The 20,665-nt window shown below is 40.1% G+C and overlaps 1 protein-coding gene across 4 annotated transcripts in view; it reads left to right on the forward strand.

Moving 5' to 3' along the window:
• The window catches only part of ADAMTS16 (ADAM metallopeptidase with thrombospondin type 1 motif 16), a 175,371-nt gene that overhangs the window by 21,005 nt on the left and 133,701 nt on the right, over positions 1-20,665 (forward strand). For all 4 annotated transcript variants that reach the window (XM_002815404.4, XM_054555388.1, XM_054555386.1 and 1 more), the window contains exon 4: positions 19,114-19,375. In XM_002815404.4, coding sequence (XP_002815450.2) covers positions 19,114-19,375 — 262 coding nt within the window. The remainder of the gene's footprint in view (positions 1-19,113; positions 19,376-20,665) is intronic.

A 20,665-nucleotide genomic window follows, 5' to 3' on the forward strand; every position in this document is an offset into this window, starting at 1 on the left:
ACATTTGTCTTAAAGTGTTAACTATCTTAGAATAATTTGCTAATCTCACAGATTGCAATTTAAATGTAAAAATATCTTAAAAGCCCATACCTTAGTAATCACATTATTGAGTGTCAGCTTTCAGTTACATATACACTAGTTTATTACCTGTGTTTTTGTATGCACATGGCAGTATCTATACTATGATAAAATCAAGAGTTATCTGTTCTATACAACAGACATATCCAACTATGAAGGCCAAGCATATTAATTACATTTTGACATTGTATCACATTCCATTGTACAGTTTGCAGATTAATCCTCTTATTTGGCAATTATTCACAGTTTAGATTTCGCCTTCATCTTCTGCACTTTAAAATGGATTAGAGTTGGAGACTTTCAAGAGGTCATTTTTGTTTGATCTTGGTTTCAAAGTCAACCACAACCAACTTCTTTCTCCAGTTTCAGCCTTTCATCCACCCTTTGTCAATGGTGTGGCTGACTCCAGGCTCTGTCATGGGATAAGGGGACGTAACACAGCTGTCCTAGATACAATGCACATATGGGTTAAACTGTAGAGTCCATAAGTGTAATGGACAGTTAATTATGTTGGGCAAAATATCAGTAGATACGTAGAGGTGTCAGAAGAGTCTGGTTGCTGTTGCCGCCATGTGTGGTTGGATGCTGGTGAATAATTTCTTTCGTGATGAGCTGAATTTCCAAAATGTCTTAATTCACCTTCCATTCACATGTCCTTTCCGCTGTCTTTCTCTTCACATTAATACCATTATTTTAGCCCACATTCACAGCCCTTACCTAGAAGAGTAGCTTCTGGTGCATTCAATAATAAATTTTCTATCATAGGAAGAGTAGACACATTCTTAGGCTTTGACCTGCTTCAGTTATGTGGGTCTTCAGAAATGGTTCTTCTGCTCCCTGTAACTAGATAATGGCTGGGGTGGGGGACAGGGACTGTGAAAGTTTTATGCAAAGGGCATTATTTATTTCACTGTTCTTTTTCAACATACATATCCCTTTTCTCCAACTCCCAAACCAGAGCTTGGGAGAAAAACGCTTTCTCATCTTTAGTGTACCCCAGTACCAAGGCATACTTGTAATCTAATTTCCATGTTTGGTTGTTATGGAGCAAGCCTATGGTGAATTCTACTTTATTACCATAGACATATGCATGTTAATGTATGTGTCAGTGATATAATTTGAAGTTTTCAATAAAATCTGAAAATGTACCCATTATAAGTCGGGAAAATAATTGATATTGAAACAAGCACCTACTGTATGCCAGGCATTTTAAAAAAAATTTTAGGCAGATTCATTACAGGAACTACTATTGCATTTAATTATATTAACATTATGGGAAACATTTTTATTCCTATTTTATTTAAGGGAAATCTGCCAATCAGACTCATTATCTAACCTGTCAAAAGTTGATGTCTAACAAGGGTGAGAGCCCGGAAACCACACCATGGCTATGGGATCTCAGTGTAAAGGCTGAGCATTCGACCAGGCATCCATATCTCCTCCCAGGAACATTCCCATGAGCATCCTTGGAGTCTAATTGATTGTTTGGGCAACATTGGGTATTGGCAGGAAAAGAGGAACTTAGATTTACAAAGTCTGTGCTTTTAATCACTTTGGTGCATGCACAGGGAACAGCTCTGCAATTCTGCATGACCTTGCTGAGAAAGCCAGGATTCCTACAGAGAATTCTGGAGGGCTTCTTTAACTTTCATAGCTCTGGAGGTTATCAGCTCCCATGATTATATGATTGAGTGATGAAAGACCAGAGAGAGAGAAAAAAAGAGAGAGAGAGAGAAAGAGAGAGAGAGAGGAAGAGAGAGAATAAGGTAGACAGACAGAGAAACACATACATTTTTAAATCAAAAACTAGTTGAAAGAAGCCTACAGAGATTTCCAGTCCTAGAGAGTGGATGGTCTCCTTAGTTCAGCTTGATTCACAGCTATCTGGAATTCTGCTTTTATTGTGGACATAACAGCAATAGTTCCAACAGCGTTATTTCCATTTAATATGGCCAAGCCAAAAATGCTCCTGGAGAATTGACAGGAAGGTGACTTCAGGGAGCTTTGTGGTAACAGCCACCACTGCCTGACCAAAAAGGGTGAGGGTCTCACCTGCAAATTGCTGAGAGAATAGGTATTGGGGCATTTGTATTTATTTATTTATTTACTTATTTTGTGGAGAAAAATATGTAACTTGCCAGGAACCATCCTTGTCAATGAATGACAGGCATATACACTGCTATATAGTGATTTCAGAAAGTTCTTTTTAGAAACCTTTTGTTTTGCTAAATTATTTTATTGGGTAACCTGAGCATAAATAACTTCACTGCCCACTATGGTTTTGCTGTGTCGTCACCCAAATCTCATCTGAATTGTAGTTACCACATCATCTAATGATTATACCATTTGAGCTAGCATCCTGAAAGATCAGTCATAACTTTTCTAATCCCCACAGGATTCTGACATGTATGACAGTATATGCAGTCATACATACAACTGGGGCTGGAATTTATGAATGGTCAAATTTGGTAGCCACAGCAACAGATGTTTAAGGTAATGGCCTGGGGTGTTACATGTGTAAGGGAAGTCATGTAGAATGTGAGTATTGGTACAAATTATCATCCTCAGGCCCTACAGTGCAAAAGCCGTGATGAGGCCATGTCTTCAGTCTGTGCCAGTGAACTTGATGGATGGTTGTTGTACTCAGTATTGCTTTCGATATTTATCTATTTACCATCAGAAAATTTTTGTGTCTAAGGTCAACTTGCTTGAGAGTAAGGAAGTGTCAGTGATAACAAACTCCACATAAAGTCAGCTTGTGTCCTAGCAGTCCTTTGGATACGTGGTGGACACCCCACAACACCGTGCTTTCCTGCAGAGGCCGTGTCCTGCTCCCTGACTGTGGGGCTGAGGAGAAAATCAAACACAACAAACAGAGCACAGGGTGAACAGGACCTAGGCCTTTGTGACCCACATGGTGTATCCCAGTGTTGAGTTTGTGAATCTTACTAAACATGTCCTTTATCTCACCCCACCCACACCAGCTGAGGCAGAATATTTGGGGAAGGAAGATCTTCTGAGATGATTCTCACAGACAAGAGTTCTGAAAATCATGGGTGGATATGCAGAAGGCGGCAAACTCCATAGGTAACCCTCAACCTATCAGTCCTGTTTTCAGCACAGATATATTTAGTTCCTGTTGTATGCCCACAGCTGGGAACCCACAAGTGAAAATATCTCTGACCTTCCATTTCGGGCTGCCCTGTGCAGTGGCAGTGTGGAGGAGGCAGGAAACAACTGGTCTCAAATCGTAGCTGCCTTTAGAGTGACGTTGCTGAAAGGGAAACAATGATTCTTGTCCACAATCTTGCTGTGTTCTGCATAAGTCAAGGGGAGCGTGTTTGGCACATGCCACCTTCCTGGAACTGGCTGCAGTCTCTCAGCTTTCTTAGTTGCCTCTGTGTTCTTTTGTGAGGAATCTAGCCCTTCAGTCAGCCTTCTGAGTCTTTGTGCTGCGCTGTTAGACTGATTCTCTTCCAAGGGCATTCTCTCTGACAACAGCACAACACCCTGGGCACCAAGGAAGCACCACGGTGTGGAGGAAGTGGCTGGAGTAGGAGCCTGCCAGCCCTGGGCTCACCGTGTCCTGGTCACCCTCCAGGGCTTCAGCTTTGTTCTATTTTCTTTTCTTTTTTTTTTTTTTTTCCTTTTTTTTTGAGACAGAGTCTCGCTCTGTCGCCCAGGCTGGAGTGCAGTGGCACGATCTGGAGGGTCTTGAGACCCCAGAGAGCCTGGCGAAACTAACACTGGCCAGGGGGTGCAGGCTCCTGGGAAGGCTTCCCGTGGGGGTCCTGGGCTGTATTCCCAGAGACAATGCTGCAAAGTTGTAAGTAGAGGGTGATCTGGTTTATAAAGCAGTAGAGAAAAAAATTATAAGGGGTTCCAGAGTGATACTAGCCAGATGACAAGTGTAGCTCTCTGAGGAAGAAGATGGCGATGTCTCAGATAGCACAGAAAATCCCAAAACTTTGAGCTGTCCCTTCCATAGGATGTGCTAAAAGATAATTTCCAAGACAGTGTTTCCAGTTGGAAAATAAGGCCCTGCTGAACTATTATTATTAATTGGTGAAAGTATCATATGTGGATATTTTGCAAAGAACACACATGTCAGTGGCTGCCACGTGGAGCTGCAGGTCCTTACAGCATCTCTTCCCTCTGCTGGGCCCACGGCCTTCCCTCCCGTATGCTCACAGCCAGCTTCTCGCTTCATCAAAGCTGTCACTGAAATAATAACCCTATTTAATGATGACCCTACCTGATGACCCTGTGTAAAAGTCAAACCCTTTTTTCTGCACTCTGATGTCCCTTTTCATCCAGAATTGTTTATTTCTTTTCTTCTTTTTTTGTAGTGCTCATTACCTTTCAAGTTCTTATGCTTCACATTTTATGATGACTACTGTTGATTATCAGTTCCCCCACCCACATTGGAACCCAAGCTTCATGAGGATAAGGATATTTGCCTAGTTTATCCATTGTTGTGTCTGGATTGTGTAGTAGAGTACCTGTCTCATAACAGGCAGTTCATGAATAGTGACTGAATGACTGAACAAAAACACTACACTTCCTGAATAAGAGAGACTGAATTTGTTCCACAGTGTGGAATGAGATTCATGTCTAAAGGTAACATGAGGTATCTTAGGTCCCAGGAATATATTCAGTCCTTTGACTGATGATCATTTGCTTCAATATTTCTCTTTGTGTCTTCAGAATGTACAGGTACAGGATCTCAGAATCTAAGTTTTGGTTGTTCTTAGTTCAGATGTTTTTGTGTCAACCAAAGCAGTCTTATTGATTAATCAGTCTAAATTGGCGTGTTCTAAATATTTTAACTGGGACAGTTTTAGAAGGTTGCTAGTGAGTGTGATTTCTAAGATTGCCCCTAACTGGGCTATGCGTGCTACTTATAGAGAAATATTGTAGCCACTTCTCCTTTGTCTAGCAAATTAGTCTTAAGTAAGCTTTCAAAGATGTGTTAATTACCCAGGGTTCCAGAGCCTTGCTCTCCACTAGTGCTTTGCCCTGGGGTACAAATATCTGTGCTGTTCAGTGTAATAGCCACCTGCCACATGTGGCAATTGAGGAGTTGAAGGCCTCAATGTTAAATTTCACTTGATTTTAATTTATTTGAACTTAAATGTGAATACCCATATGGGGCTATTCAGCAACTGGAGAAGTGAGTTTTTAACTGTATCCAATTTTAATTAATTTAAATTTAAATGTGCATAGCCACATGTGGCTCATGTCTACCATGTTGAACAGCCCAGATCTGGAAGGCTTCCTCTAATAGACTTAGATCCTTTTAGTATGTTGGCCTGAAAGATGTCATAGAATTGAAAAGCACAACAAATATAACTACAAATGTAACAACAAATTCACTAATGTAAAGTAAGAATACTTACTATGATGACATTTAATCTCCAAGAAAAGTTCCATCACTTATTTTAAATCTCAGTCACATATCATCTATTTTCTTGACCTTTTAATATTTTCATTCATTACATTTTTATGAGGCATGTCCATTTTGTGTAAAAATTAGCTCTTGAATTGTCTTGACTCCTTTAATATTCTCATTGTTTTACTCTTTTACATCTTTATTTATCCAAAACATTATTACTATTATTATTATTATTTTACAATTCCTTTCTGGTTTGTGGGTGGTCATTCTTTGCACTTTTTAAAAAGTCTTCAAGTTAATGCCTAGTTTATTTATTTTCTTTACTTTTAATTAAAAAAAAATTCAGGACTTTAAATGTCTCTAATTGCACCATAAGTAACCATCACCATTTTTATTATAGATAGAACCCTTATTTTTCACTTTATAATTAACTAATTATTATAATCTTTTCTTTTTGATCTAGTAGTTACTAATTAGCAAGGAGCAGCTAACAAGCTGGGTCGGGAGTATCCTAACACATTGAATCTGGGATAGACCCAGAGCCCCGGATTCCTCTCAGTAGTACTGTGCAGTGCTGCTTCCTCGATCTCATGAGGTAGTGATACGTAGCATGGGTATCCTATGGCATGGGGGCTAGATGGTTTGGGATTTGATTTCTCACTTCCTGGCTTGGAAACTCAGGTTGATGGCTTAATCCTTCCTAGGTATCAGTTCCTACAGCCTCTTCACAGATCTACAGCAAAGACCAATAAACTAATACCTATGAAATGCAGTTCCTTGCATAGATGACAGGCTCAGTAAATGGAAGTTCTATTTAATAATTATTACTATGCTCATTCTGGCAACATTTCTTGTTTCAGTGTAGGAGGAAATACTGGTCTTTGGAAAACATTCATGCTTAGCTGCTATGAATTCTCACAGAAGGCCCCTCCAGTTTTGTTAAATGCCCAGCGAAGGCTAAAGAGGGACCTAGGAGGACCCCCACATTCATTCCTCATTGCCCGGCACACTCAGTCTCCTGAAATTTTGTTTTCCGTGTTAGTTGTAGTATCTGGGACCTCTCATAACTGGATGTGCGCTGTGGAATTCCTAGGTGGGCCTCAGCTGGCTTCTGTATCATCATCTTTCTTGAGCCTTTGGTGTACCGGTCCTCCTCTGTTGCATCTGACAGAGCTGTTAGTGATTTTCCTCCACGTGGCTGGTTTGCCTTTCTGCAGCATTGATTCTCATCATTAACATTTAATCACACGATTGCTCGCTAGGTGCCCTTGCTGCATATTCATAGACCATTCACGGACTTCTTCTATGGCTCCTTTTTGAGTGAGAAGCAGGTCGTCCAGGCCCAGTGTCTGCTGAGAGGGTGCTTACTGAGTTCCTGTTCTCGTCTACTCATGTACCCTCGGGTTCTTGCCTGGACTTGGGTGGGCAGCACAAGTGGATGTGTCTACTCCCTGGACATGTGTGTCACCTCCTAATTTGATTCTGCTGAAGTAATGTTGAGGCACTTCATCTGCATCTGTAAATATTGGGTCATTTTCTTTATTCATTTGTTTTTTGATGGACATTTAGATTGCTTCCAAACCATGGCTTTTGAGAATAGTGCTGTAATAAACATGGCAGTGCAGATATCTCTTCGATATCCTGATTTTCTTTCTTTTGATATATACCTAGGAATAGGATTGCTGAATCCTATGGTAGCTCTATTTTTAGTTTTTTGAGGAATCTCCAAATTGTTCTACGGAATGGGTGTACTAATTTACATTCCCACCAATAATATACAAGGATTCCCTTTTCTCCACATCCTCACCAGCATTTTGTTGCCCGTTCTTCAGATAAGAGCCATTTTACTGAAGGGAGATAATATCACATTGTAGTTTTGATTTGCATTTCTCTAATGATGTTGAGCACCTTTTCATATACCTGTTTGCCATTTATATGTCTTGTCTTGAGAAATGTCTATTCATATCTTTTGCCCATTTTTATTTTATTTTTAGTTCCATTTATTTATTTATTTAGAGACAGAATCTCACTCTGTCACCCAGGCTGGAGTGCAATGGCACGATCTTGGCTCGTGGAAACCTCCGCCTCCTGGGTTCAAGCGATTCTCCTGCCTCAGCCCCCTGAGTAGCTGGGATTACAGGCATGCGCCATCATACCCGGCTAATTATGTATTTTTAGTAGAGACGGGGTTTCTCCATGTTAGTCAGCCTGGTCTCAAACGCCCGACCTCAGGTGATCTGCCCACCTCAGCCCCCCAAAGTGCTGGGATTACAAGAGTGAGCCACCACGCCCAGCCCTTTTGCCCATTGCTAAATCAAATTCTTAGATTTGTTTTCCTGTAGAGTTGTTTGAGCTCCTTATATATTCTGGTTGTTAATCTCTTGTCGGATGGGTACTTTGCAGACATTTTCTCCCATTCTGTGGGTTGTCTCTTCACTTCATTGATTGTTTTCCCTGCTGTGCAGAAGCTTTTTAACTTGCAGTGCAGGTTAACTTGCAGGTATCCCATTGGTCCATTTTTGCTTTGGTTGCCTGTACTTATGGGGTACATTCAAGAAAACTTTGCCCTTTCTAGCATTCTGGAGAGTTTCCCTAATGTTTTAATAGTAGAGATCTGTCACTTCTTTGGTTAATTCCTAGGTATTTTATTTTATTTATAGCTATTATAAATGAATTTACTTTATTGGTTTGTTTTTTCAAGTTGTTCATTGTTGGCATATAGAAATGCTACTGATTTTGGTATGCTGATTTTATCTCCTGCAACTTTACTGACTTTGTTTATCAATTCTAATAATTTTTTGATGGCGTCTTTAGATTTTTTCAAATCTGAGATTATTTTATTGGCAAAGAAGGATAATTTGACTTCTTTCTTTCTAATTTGAATGCCCTTTCTTTCTTTCTCTTGTTTGATTGCTCTAGTTAGGACTTCTAGTACTATTTTGGATAACAGTGGTAAAAGTGAGCATCTTTGTGGTGTTCCATATCACAGAAGAAAGGCTTTCAGCTTTTTTCCCATTCAGTATGACACTAGCTGTGGGTCTGCCATATATGGCTTTTATTGTGCTGAGGTATGTTCCTTCTATACCTAGTGTTTTGATGATTGTTATCATGAAGGAATGTTGAATTTTGTCAAATGCTTTTTCAACATCAGTTGAAATGATTATATGGTTTTTGTCCTTCATTCTGTTCACGTGATGTATCACATTGATTGATTTGTCTATGTTGAAGCATCTTTACATCCCAGGGAGAAACCTACTTGGTCATGATGAATAATATTTTTTGCCTGCTGAATTTGGTTTGCTAATATTTTGTTGAGGATTTTTGCATCAATGTTCATCAGGGATATTGGCTTGTAGTTTCCTTTTTTTGGTGTGTTCTTATCTGGTTTTGATATCAGAATAATACTGACCTCATAGGATGAGTTTGGAAGTATTACCTCCTCCTCTGTTTTTCAGAATAGTTTGCGTAGGAGTGTATTAATTCTTTACATGTTTGGTAAAATTAAACAGTAAAGCCATCAGATCCTGGGTATTTCTTCCCTAGGAGATTTTTAATCATGGCTTTGATATTATTATTTGTTATTGGTCTGTTCAGGTTTTGGATTTCTTCATGATTCAACTTTGGTAGTTTGTATGTGTCTAGGAATGTATCCACTTCTTCTAGGCTTTCCAATTAGCATATAGCTGTTCACAGAAGCCTCTAATCATCTTTTGTATCTCTGTAATGTCTCCTTTGTAATCTCTAATCTTATTTATTTGGGTCTTCTCTCTTTTTCCTTAGTCTGGCTAAAGGTTCGTCAATTTTGTTTAACTTTTCAAAAAACCAACTTTTCATTTTGTTGATCTTTTTATTGTTTTCTTTGTTTTACTTTCATCTATTTCTGCTCTGATCTTTATTGTTTCTCTTCTATTAATTTTTGGTTTTGTTTGCTCTTGCTTTTCTAGTTCTTTAAGATGCACCATTAGGTTGTTTATTAGAAGTTTTTCTACTTTATTGATGTAGGCAGTTATACCTATAAACTTTTCTTTTAGTATGCTTTTGCCTTATCCCATAAATTTTGGTATGGTGTATTTTTATTATCATTTTTCAAATAAATTTAATTTTCTTCTTAATTTCTTCATTGACCCACTGGTCATTCAGGAGCATATTATTTTTAATTTCCATGTGTTTGTATGGTTTCCAAAATTCCTCTTGTGACTGATTTCTAGTTTTATTTCATTGTGGTTAGAGAAAATACTTGATAGAATTTCAGGGTTTTTAAAATTTTTTAAGACTTTTTTGTGGCCTAACATATGGTCTGTTCTTGAGAATTATCCATGTGCTGAGGAGGAGAATGTGTATTCTGCAACTATTGGATAAAATGTTCTTTAAATATCTATTAGGTTCATTTAGTCTATAATGCAGATTCTTTCTAATGTGTCCCTGGTGATTTTCTGTCTTGATAATGGGCGTTGAAATCTCCAGCTATTTTTTTATTGGGATCTATTTCTCTGTTAGCTCTGATAACAGTTTGCTTTTTATATCTGGGTGCTGCAATATTGAGTGCATATATATTTACAATTGTTGTATCCTCTTGCTGAACTGACCCTCTTGTCAATATATAATGACCTTCTTTGTCTCTTTTTATAGTTTTTGTCTTGAAATCTATTTTGTCTTATATAAGTTTAGGACTCCAGCCCTTTTTTTTTCCATCTGCATGGAATATCTCTTTCTATTCCTTTATTTTTAGTCTATGTGTGTCTATAGGTGAAATTACTTATAGACAACAGATCATTGGGTCTTGTTTTTTTTTTTCTTAATCCATTCAGCCACTCTATGTCTTTTGGCTGGAGAGTTTAGTCCATTTACATTCAATTTTATTATTAAGTAAGGACTTACTCCTGCTATTTTGTCATTTGTTTTCTGGGGTTTTTTGTGGCCTTTTCTTTCTTTCTTTCTTTCTTTCTTGTCTTCCTTTTAGTGAAGGTTATTTTCTCTGTGGTATGTTTTAATTTCTTGCTTTTTACTGTTTGTGTATCTTTTGTACTTTTTTTTAATTTGAGGTTACCATGAGCTTGCAAATAATATGACTCATTACTTTTTTTTTTTTTGTGATGGAGTCTCACTCTGTCCCCCAGGCTCGAGTGCAGTGGGGCGATCTCGGCTCACTGCAAGCTCTGCCTCCTGGGTACATGCCATTCTCCTGCCTCAGCCTCCTGAGTAGCTGGGACTACAGGCGCCTGCCACCACGCCCAGCTAATTTTTTGTATTTTTAGTAGAGATGGGGTTTCATCATGTTAGCCAGGATGGTCTCGCTCTCCTGACCTCATGATCTGCCTGCCTCGGCCTCCCAAAGTGCTGGGATTACCGGATAACTCATTACTTTTAACTGATGACTGCTTATCAGGATTGCATAAACAAACTAAGAAACAAGTAAAGAGAAAACTAATAAAAATTCTGTGCTTTAACTTTGTCCTCCTGCATTTTAAGTTTTTGTTGTTTTTACTTGTATCTTAGTCTTATGTCTCAAAAAGTTGCCGTAGTTCTTATTTTTGATGGTTCATCTTTTAGTCTTTCTACTCAAGATATGAGTGATTTACAAATGTAATTACAGTATTATAAAATCCTGCGTTTTTCTGTGTATTTCCTATTTCTAGTGAGTTTTCTACCTTCGCATGATTTTTCTATTGCTCACTAATGTCCTTTTCTTTCAGATTGAAGAATTCTCTTTATAATTTCTTGGATGACAGGTCTGGTGTTGATTAAATCCCTCAGCTTTTGTTTGTCCAGAAAAGTCTTTATTTCTCCTTCATGTTTGAGGGATATTTTCTCTGCATATATTATTCTAGGATTAAAGTTTTCTTCCTTCAGCCTTGTAAATATGCTGTGCCACTTTTTCCTGGCCTGTATGGTTTCCACTGAGAAGTCTGCTGCCAGATGTATTGAAGCTCCATTGTATGTTGTTTGTTCTTTTCTCTTGTTGCTTTTAAGATTTTTTTTTTCTTTATCATTGATCTTTGGGAGTTGGATTATTAAGTGCTTTTAGGTAGTCTTCTTTGGGTTAAATCTGTTTGATGTTCTATAACCTTCTTGTACTTGGGTTTTGATATTTTTCTTTAGGTTTGGGAAGTGCTCTGTTTTATTCCTTAAAGAAACTTTCCGTCTCTCTCTCTGCCTTCTCTTTAGGGCCAATAACTCTTAGATTTGCCATTTGAAACAATTTTCTACATCTTGTAGGCATGATTCATTCTTTTTTATTCTTTTATTTTGTCTCTTCTGACTGTATTTTCAAATAGCCTGTCTTCAAGCTCATTAACTCTTTCTTCTGCTTCATGAATTCTGCTAGTAAGATTCTGATGCATTCTTCAGTATGTCAAATGCATTTTCAACTCCAGAATTTCTTCTTGATTCTTTTTAATTATTTCAATCTCTTTGTTAAATTTATTTGATAGGTACTGCCTGGCTGCCTCCAATGCTCATTCAAGGCCCAAGGTGTCTTCAGTCAATGTGTGGTGAATGCTGCCAGGCCTGAGACTCACTCTTTAGGGCAGTAGGCTCCTCTCTGGCCCAGGGCTGACCCTGAAATGCCATCCAAGAGCCAAAGCTTGGAATTGGGGACCCCAAGAGCTTGCTTGGTGCTCTGCCTCACTGTGGCCAAGCTGGTACCTAAGCTGCAAGGCACAGTCCCCATTACTTTTCCCCCTATTTTTCTTAAGCAGAAGAAGTCTCTGCCCATAGTCATCACAGCTGGAAATGTGCTGGGTCACATATGAAGCTAGCACATCTCTGACTCTCACCCAAGGCCCATATCGAGTACTGCCTGAGTACCACTGTGGATTACTCCAGGCCCCAGGCCTCTCTAGTCAGCAGGTGATGAATCCTGACAGGACTGGGTCATTCCCTTCAATGCAGCTGGTTCCCTTCAAGCCCAGTGTGTGTCTAGAAATGTCATCTGGGAGCTAGGTCCAGGAATGGGGGCCTCAGAATTCTACCCAGTACCCTATCTTACTGGGGCAGAGCTGGTCTCTGAATTGCAAGACAAAGTCCTCTTTACACTTTTTTCTCCTCTCCTCAAGTAGAGAGAAGGGGTCTGTCTCAGAGTGGCAAGCTGTGCTTCCTGAAGCTGGGGGAGGGTTGATACAATCACTCCCTTGGCCACCTTGGCTGGTGTCTCATTAAGTTGCATGCCCCCAAGTCCACCGGTTGTACGCCCAGCACAGCACCAGAACTTGCTTAGGAATTTCATTTCTTGTGGCCTAGACTGCCTTTCAAGTTTATGTAGAACCTCAGAGCACTTTCGCCCACAGTGGCAAGGCTTACTGGATCTCGGGTTCTGTCCACTGGGATGGTTCTGACCCTCCAGCTTGCCCTGGTCTGGTCTAAATGTTCCGTCTGTGGGTGTTGGCTGAGTTCTGCCCTGTGTTGCTTTCCACTGTGATAGGGCAGCACTGAATTCCAATGCCAAGTCCCATGGTCGCTGCGCTCTCCCTCCCACAATCGCACAGATTCTGTCCGTGCCATGTGGCCACTGCCAGGAGATGGGGAAGGGATGGCTTTGGCAAATCAAGACTGTCTCTCCTACCCTTCTCAGAGCCTCAAGTGACTCTTTCAGCAATATGAAGTTAAAACCACGTACTGTGGTTGCTTACCAGAATTTTGGTTCTCATGAGGGTACTTTTTTGCGTGGATGGTTGCTCCATTTGGTGCTTCTGTGAGGAGGAGGTTTGGTAGAAGCTTCTGGCTTCTGCCTTCTTAATATCTGCTTCTCAGCAGGCTTGTGCTGTTCCTTACTCACAGCTGGCTGCCTCCACCTGACCTTCCCCTTGACACCACAGGCAAGGACAATGGTGAGAACGTCCTCTCTCCCACTGAAATGTTTCCTTGTTGCACTTTGGGTTTGAGAAGTGCTGTGCTCCTGGGTCCTGCCCTTCTTAGAAAACCCTAAGAACTGGGTAAGCAGTATTTACCCCTGACAGAGGATCACCTTTCACTCGATTCCTTCTTCAGCCGGGGGTGGAGGAAGTCACAAATATCATTTTCATCTAAGCTCTAATCAAACATTATATCACTGTGAAGATTAGATTGTAGAGTTTGGCAAGAAATCTTGGTAAATTTAATTAATGTTCAGGTGAATTAAATGAGTATTAAATACTAAAAATATGAGAGCTCTTCATGCTCTAAGAACAAGGCCAGAAATATGGATGTTCTCAGTGTTGTACTCTTGAGGCTTCAGTGATGAGATTTTAACGTACAAAAAAAAAATCACGGCTTCTAGTGAACAAGGAACATATAGATACAGGAATGGTTTTGAGTAAATCCACAGTCAATGATAATTTGGAATAACCAAGGATAATCATAGCGCATTCTTAAATTATACTATTAAATTACACTCTGCTTTCTCTAGCCTTCTTGCTGCCATAGAATTCATCCAAAGCCTGATTGGCTGATGACTCAGGTGTGCCCAGCTGTGCAGAAACCATGGGAGGCACCTTGGCAATCTGAGACAGTATTTGTGGGGCATGTAGACAGTTGGCACTTCACCCAAGTCACACTTCTGCTGCTGGGATTGTTATTACACTGATCCAGTTTAGCCAGGCCACAAGATCCAGGTAGAACTCAGAAATTCCATCTATGCCTATATCCAGTCAACCTCCAGATGACTCCTTCCCAGTCCTGCTTCTCCTTTGCCCGGCCCTGCCTCACCCTTGCCCCCCTCCTCCTCACGCACAAACAACAGGTATTCATGTTTTATGAATGTGTGCTGATATCACTGCAGGAGGAACTGGGGTTTGTGAGAAACCAAGGACTGAGTCCTCTCTGATGGATTATGATGATGGGAGTAACTCGTCACTCACAAGATTCAGCTTTAACCAGAAACTTTGTCAGAGTGTCCAGTGTCAAAGCCTTGGTAGTTTGAGTCTATACATAAGCAACTGGAAAGTGACCAGGGGCCAAGTTTAGAGCTGAGCAAATGACTGAAATTGTGAAGCCTGGACTTCTTTGGGTTTAGGATGATGCATGATTCCTGTGACCAGCATATCAGCCCCATTGTCCTTGAAGACAGAAAGGTTGAGAGAGTCCAGTGCCTAAGTCAGGTATAGTGGAGAGAGGAATAAAAAGAAACAGATACAAAATTTCTTGGAGAAAAAGGAAGCTTTTTGGTTTATTTAAGATTTTAGCCAAATTTTTTTTCAAGATATCACATATAATCACACAACAAGAATTACTGTGGCTTTTAGTGTAGATTCATATTTGGCTCTGAGGTTATAAGAAAATAAAAAGCAAAGTTTCACTTTGATTAAAGTTTGATAAAAGTTGAAATTGTCTAGTGTTTCTGAAATATCACTAAGAAGACCTAAAATGAATAGAATATTCCCAAAACAAATGACACTTCAGGAGAAAAGATGGAGGAGAGTAAAAATGAAATTACTTGATAATTAAAATGCGTCTTTCTTATAATGAGCCCAGTTACTTCTTTACTGTGTTTATTGATAGGTGGCTCTCATGGCGTCACCTGAGACACGCTTAGAACTGGTTCACTGGGAGTCTGTCTCACTGCAGTAGAAATAACCTCAGTGACTGGGCGTTTATTCATTTCTTCTAAATTTCTATTTTATTTTTTGATTTATGAAACTTTAATGAGCACTTTCTATGAATCTCAACAGATCCCAATTAATACAAATCTACCAACTTTTAATTACGAATGACAACAAATATACTACAATAAACATCCCACTGCCGAGCTTCAATATTTTCTTTACTTACATTGCTCAGAGCTAGCATTTCCCAGCAGTAACACAACACATATTCGTTCGTTTCTTATGAAGGCAATATAAGTGTTTGGTGAGTTTTCTTTAATGTAAAATGATTTCCAGAATTGGTCATGAGAGAGGCAGACCCTGTGAGAGCAAAGCCTGTCCTTTGCAAAGCCTGAAGGACTTGGCCTTTTCTGAAGCCTGGTTAATAATCCACCTGCCTGACATTCCAGTGGTTACTGTGAGCTACAGGCAGGTTCCTCTAGACATTTTGAGTTTCCAAACAAATATTCTTCATTCTGATAAGAAGAAAACATTAATCTTCTGCAATTTACCTTATCTTTTAGAATAGCTTGCAAACTAATAATGAAACAAGCTAATGAAGTAACTTTTTTGTGTTTTTCATTATCTGTTGTTTATCAAGGGATATCAAAATATCAGTCTTATCAGTTACTATGTTCTATGTATTTAATGAAATTGGAGATTATTTAAATACTGAATATTGTAACTCAGACTAAATTATTAATGAAACAAGTATAATGCTTGACGACTTGGTTAATGAAAACTCAAAAATCTGCCAACTGCAGCCGGACACCTTTGCCTGGGGATCCGGTCCTCTCAGCCTGGGCCACCCAGAATGTAGCCTTGAGCCTAGGGGAAAGGAGAGATGGTTCTGAATCTGAAACAGCTGTGTTGGATCACAAGTGTGTAGGCCAGGAACCAGAAAGAGTGTAAAAAGCAAAGCAGCAGGTCAGAAACAAAATTGTGTTTGGGATGATTGTGGTGCTGGGTGCACCAACACTCAGGGCTTCAGAGGGATCTCCAACTGCAGAGTGAAAAATTCCTCAGGGGCTCACTGAATTATCGGAAGGGAAGCAATGATCTTTGGATCATCAGGGCGAACTATGATATTTTACCTCCTTTGTTTTATTAATTCAGCAAATCTTGTTTGAATGTTCACTAGATCATATACTTTAAGTATATTAAGTCTTACAAACTCGTGACAAGTAGCTGTTCTTATATCTGCATCCTGGATGACAGAGCAGCACAGAAAGGCTGAGTAAATCATCCAGAGTGACACAGCTAATAAGTATGAGAATGGGATGATAAATTCTGCAGTGTCCAACTCACCTGGCCGTTCCCTTCTATCAGTCCGCTGCAACCTGCAGGGAAGATGCTGAATCACGTCTATTCTAGGTTCTTAAGGAGCCAATCATCTTCTGAGGGGTGGTTTGAAAAGTGAGCAATTGTTTGCATATCAAAAAGTGTTGTTATTGTTTTAAGCCATGCATGAATTTTTCTTCTTTTTTGGTTTAATACCTAAACTGGTTACCTTAGGTAACGGAGAAACTAATTGGGTAGCGTTATACAAGGTTGAACACATTGATGACTGCTTACGCTTCTCAGTTAGTTAAAATGCAAAAAGGTTGAAACCTAATTGGCTTTAACCATTACTTAATTTATTTCACACTTGGCATTCCCTGGTAGAACTGCAAAAGGTAAAGTGTTGTTGTGTCTTCGTTTAGTTCCTGGAGTTCTAGAAGGCCAAGAAGGTTCCGAAACCATTCATGAATAGCACTGCAGGAAAGGCTGCCTCTGCCCTCTCCCTCAATCCTGGGCATAAATTCCAAGAATTTCACTTTCCCATGGCTATGTGGTATTTGGGCCCCAGGAGGTCTACCCCCCATGGTGGTGCTGATGGCTTCGCTGATAGTCTACCAAGCTCACCTTTGTCTTGCCTCCTCTCACCCCCAGTGGTAACACTGCAGCCAATGCTTCCTCTCCCAATATTTGATAAAACTACTCTCCTGTTTCTTTTATGTCTCCCACCCCAAACCCTATTTTCCTTGAGAGTTGTGTTTGGCGTTTTCTCAAGGTCTAGCAAATGCTCCTCCAGGCCTGCAGTTCACACTGTACAAATGCGCAGACTCACCCAGGACAGCCCAGCCCCACACAGGGCTTCACTACATGGACATTAATGCAAGGGAACTCTCCCCGCAACTCCCAAGTAAGAATCAGACCCAGGCTCCCCACATCAGAGGCAAATTTAGAATGGACATTGGACGCCGTGGGTCAGCAGCTGAGAATACCTAGTGAGTGTCTTAGTCAGTGTGCAGCAGTAGATTTGCAAAATCACTGAAAAAATCAGCATAATAGTAATACTAATAGTTCAGTATTGCAGAGCTCTAAATGATACCCTGATGTTCTGTAGGAGTAGATTGCATTATAAAATTAGAGCAATATGTAATAACATTTATTAGGATTTTTAAAATTCATGTGTAATCCAATGATCCAGCAATGCCATTGACATTATTTTAAAAGAATGGATGCACGGACTTGAACTTGAGTAGTGCAGAGAGCTATAAAAAGGAAGTGTAGTTTTCTTGCATCCCTCCTACTCAACTTTCTCCTCCTGAAGAGGCTTTTCCCCCTGAAGATGGTTGTTGTTCCAACATCAACAATTTCTCTTCAGTCATCCAAGAAAATTATTTAAGTGTAGATACACAATTTTTAAAATGAACATAATTGAGAGCATGCTATGTACTCTATTATATACTTTTAACAAATCAATACCTTTTGGAAACCCTGTAGCATAAACCTTAAACTTACAAGTTCTGAAAGTACTCTGATTTTGTTCTAATCCTTACACTATATTTCCTGGCGAGCTGACCTTGAAAACATTACTCAATCATTCTACATCTCTATTTCCTCACCCATAAAAAGGGGACACTGATACCTTACAGAATGTACCTATGGATGAGTAATCAATAGGTATTATATAGAAAATATGGGCCACAGCTTCAGGAACTAAAAAAAATGTTTAATTATAATTATCATCAGTATATAACTCTAATTTTTAGTGGTTATGTAACCTCCAATTATATAAATATACTTTAAAAATTGACCCTGAATTTACTGGTAACCATTTAAATTGTTTCTTGTTTTTATTATTTTTAGTTTTGTTATTATAAACAATGCTGCCATACACATTCACACCTGTTCACTGATATTGAAGAAATTCTTACAAGAAATATTTGGTGAGAATTCCCAAAAGTTAACTCCCTGGAGTTGAATTGTGTACTTTTAACTCATAATGTCTGTGGTGCACAGATATATGGGCTGGCCCTGGGGCTGCCTCCTGAGTGGGGCCTCAGTTTACATTTCCCAGAATGTAAGATTGCCTGCTTGTCCTCGTGCTCACCAACAATTGTGCTACCAAGATCTTAAAAATATTTGTCATCCTAAAAGGTAAAAAAGCAATAGATTTTTTCTCTGTACGATTTTTAACATTGTAGTCTGTTTTGCCCTACAGACATTTTTAGTATTTTTATAAAATCACTGCTTTCCTATTTCCTTTAATATCTTGCTTAGAGAAACCTTCCTGATTCCCTAAGAAAAATTTTTATGCTTTCCTCTGGATTAATTTTGTTAAGTTACCCTTTTCTAGAAAGTATTACATTTGCTTTGTTTTCAAATTCGTTTTAACAGAGTTTTGCACATTACCCTATTAGGATTCCAATTTTTATCACTTTATCTGAGACCCCTCACCAATATGAATATTTAATATTTAAGTGTGCACATGTTCTTTCTTGCACTGTCATTACTTTTGGTGTAAATTAACTGACTTTGGTATGCTGTGCACCCTCTGTCCCTTTCTCATTCCTGGAGTCCAGTCCTGGAGCAGCTCCACGCCAGCCTTTCTCCAGGTATGCAGAGCCAGAGAGCTCAGACTGTGTGTGGAGGCCTTTCCCATTGCTAATTCTCAGCCGGGGTTTTTGAACCTTTCCAATATTCGCTCTCACTGGAGGGAACAGCATGCTTCCAAGAGAATAATAACAAGAGTCGGCCCTGGCTTCAACCAGAAAGTCTAATTGTGTTTTCTTTCTTTCCTTTTATTTTTTCCAGTCAGGCATGATACGAACAGAAGAGGCAGATTACTTCCTAAAGCCACTTCCTTCACACCTCTCATGGAAACTCGGCAGAGCTGCCCAGGGTAGCTCGCCATCCCACGTACTGTACAAGAGATCCACAGAGCCCCATGCTCCTGGGGCCAGTGAGGTCCTGGTGACCTCCAGGACGTGGGAGCTGGCGCATCAACCCCTGCACAGCAGCGACCTTCACCTGGGACTGCCACAAAAGCAGCATTTCTGTGGAAGACGCAAGAAATGTATGTAAGGGCGAATCTTTGCGTGTTTTTAGTGATTCTGACATTTATGTAAGCTGATGGAACCTTGTACATTTTCTTCAAAGCGTGTCTGCCCACAAGGTGAAATCTGTTGACTGTCATTGCTAAACTGAAGCAATGATTCCAGAGAGAGTCCCTTATCTGTAAGTTCAGCACGGGACATCTCTCCATGGCAGATGGATGGATAATGGTAAATGATGTTTTTCTAAGAACTCTTTCCTGGGCAGATTAAATGACACAGTGTGCAGAAGGGCGGAATATACCAGACATCTTCAAAAGAACCCTGGCATCACTACTCAGTCATTCTATGTTTTTGAGGTTTAGATTTCTTCAAGCCCACATAGTTTTCCTGCTGAGGTAATTCATCTATATGCATACTTACACACATTACCACATCAAAAGAGCAGACTCAGTGTGACATAGTATACCTACAATTTATCACCGAGGCTTTATCAAAGTGTTTTTTTGTAATGAACATTTAGGAAATGGTTTATTACTTACATTTTATGTAGAAACCTCTCAGAAATTCAAGAATTGAAGTTGGGTGCTTTCTGGAATGTCCCTCACTTCCTTGAGCTCTCTCCTCAAACATCACTGGGTGAACCTTCCCCAGGAGCCTCTGAACAGCCCCCTCTCCCCCAGCCCATTGTTTCCTGCGTGGTTGGTTTCTATGACTGCTTTACCCAGCACCCTGAATAGAGGCAGGCCTGTTGCAAGTACTTAGTGAATCTCGTTGAATGAGTGAATGAACAAAAATCTCTTGGCACCTACAACAACAGAATCAGTGCTTGTTAAACCATCACTGCCTTTGTATCCTCTGAACCCATTTCATCCTACCCCTGAAAGTCATGTGCTGCATTCAGATGACTTGAAAACCTCACACCCAGACGAACTTAGTGGGCTCAGGTGCAGGGGAGGTAGCAGGAAGAACCATGCTGAGAACAAACGGAGGTGAGCAGGAGGCTGAGAGAGTTGGGAATCCTGAGGTTGGGTGAGTGTTTGAAAAGGGCGTGCATATCAGCATCAGCTGCCCGAGGCTGCCTTGACCGGAAGGTCAGGACCCAGATGCCTGGCGGAGGCTTCCACAAGGTCAGAGTCAGGACTCTGCTGCCAGGGCTCACAGCGTGGATGTGGTCAGAGCAGGACAAATTCCATGTACCAGGGAGATGAAGTGGCCCACACACCTGCATCTCAGCAGGAGAGATAGCAGGGCCATCTTAACCGCTTTGACAGACCACACACCAAGCTCTTAAGCAGATGCCACAGTGGACC

The sequence above is a fragment of the Pongo abelii genome, chromosome 4, assembly GCF_028885655.2.
Source record: "Pongo abelii isolate AG06213 chromosome 4, NHGRI_mPonAbe1-v2.0_pri, whole genome shotgun sequence".
In the NCBI taxonomy this organism is placed as follows: domain Eukaryota; kingdom Metazoa; phylum Chordata; class Mammalia; order Primates; family Hominidae; genus Pongo; species Pongo abelii.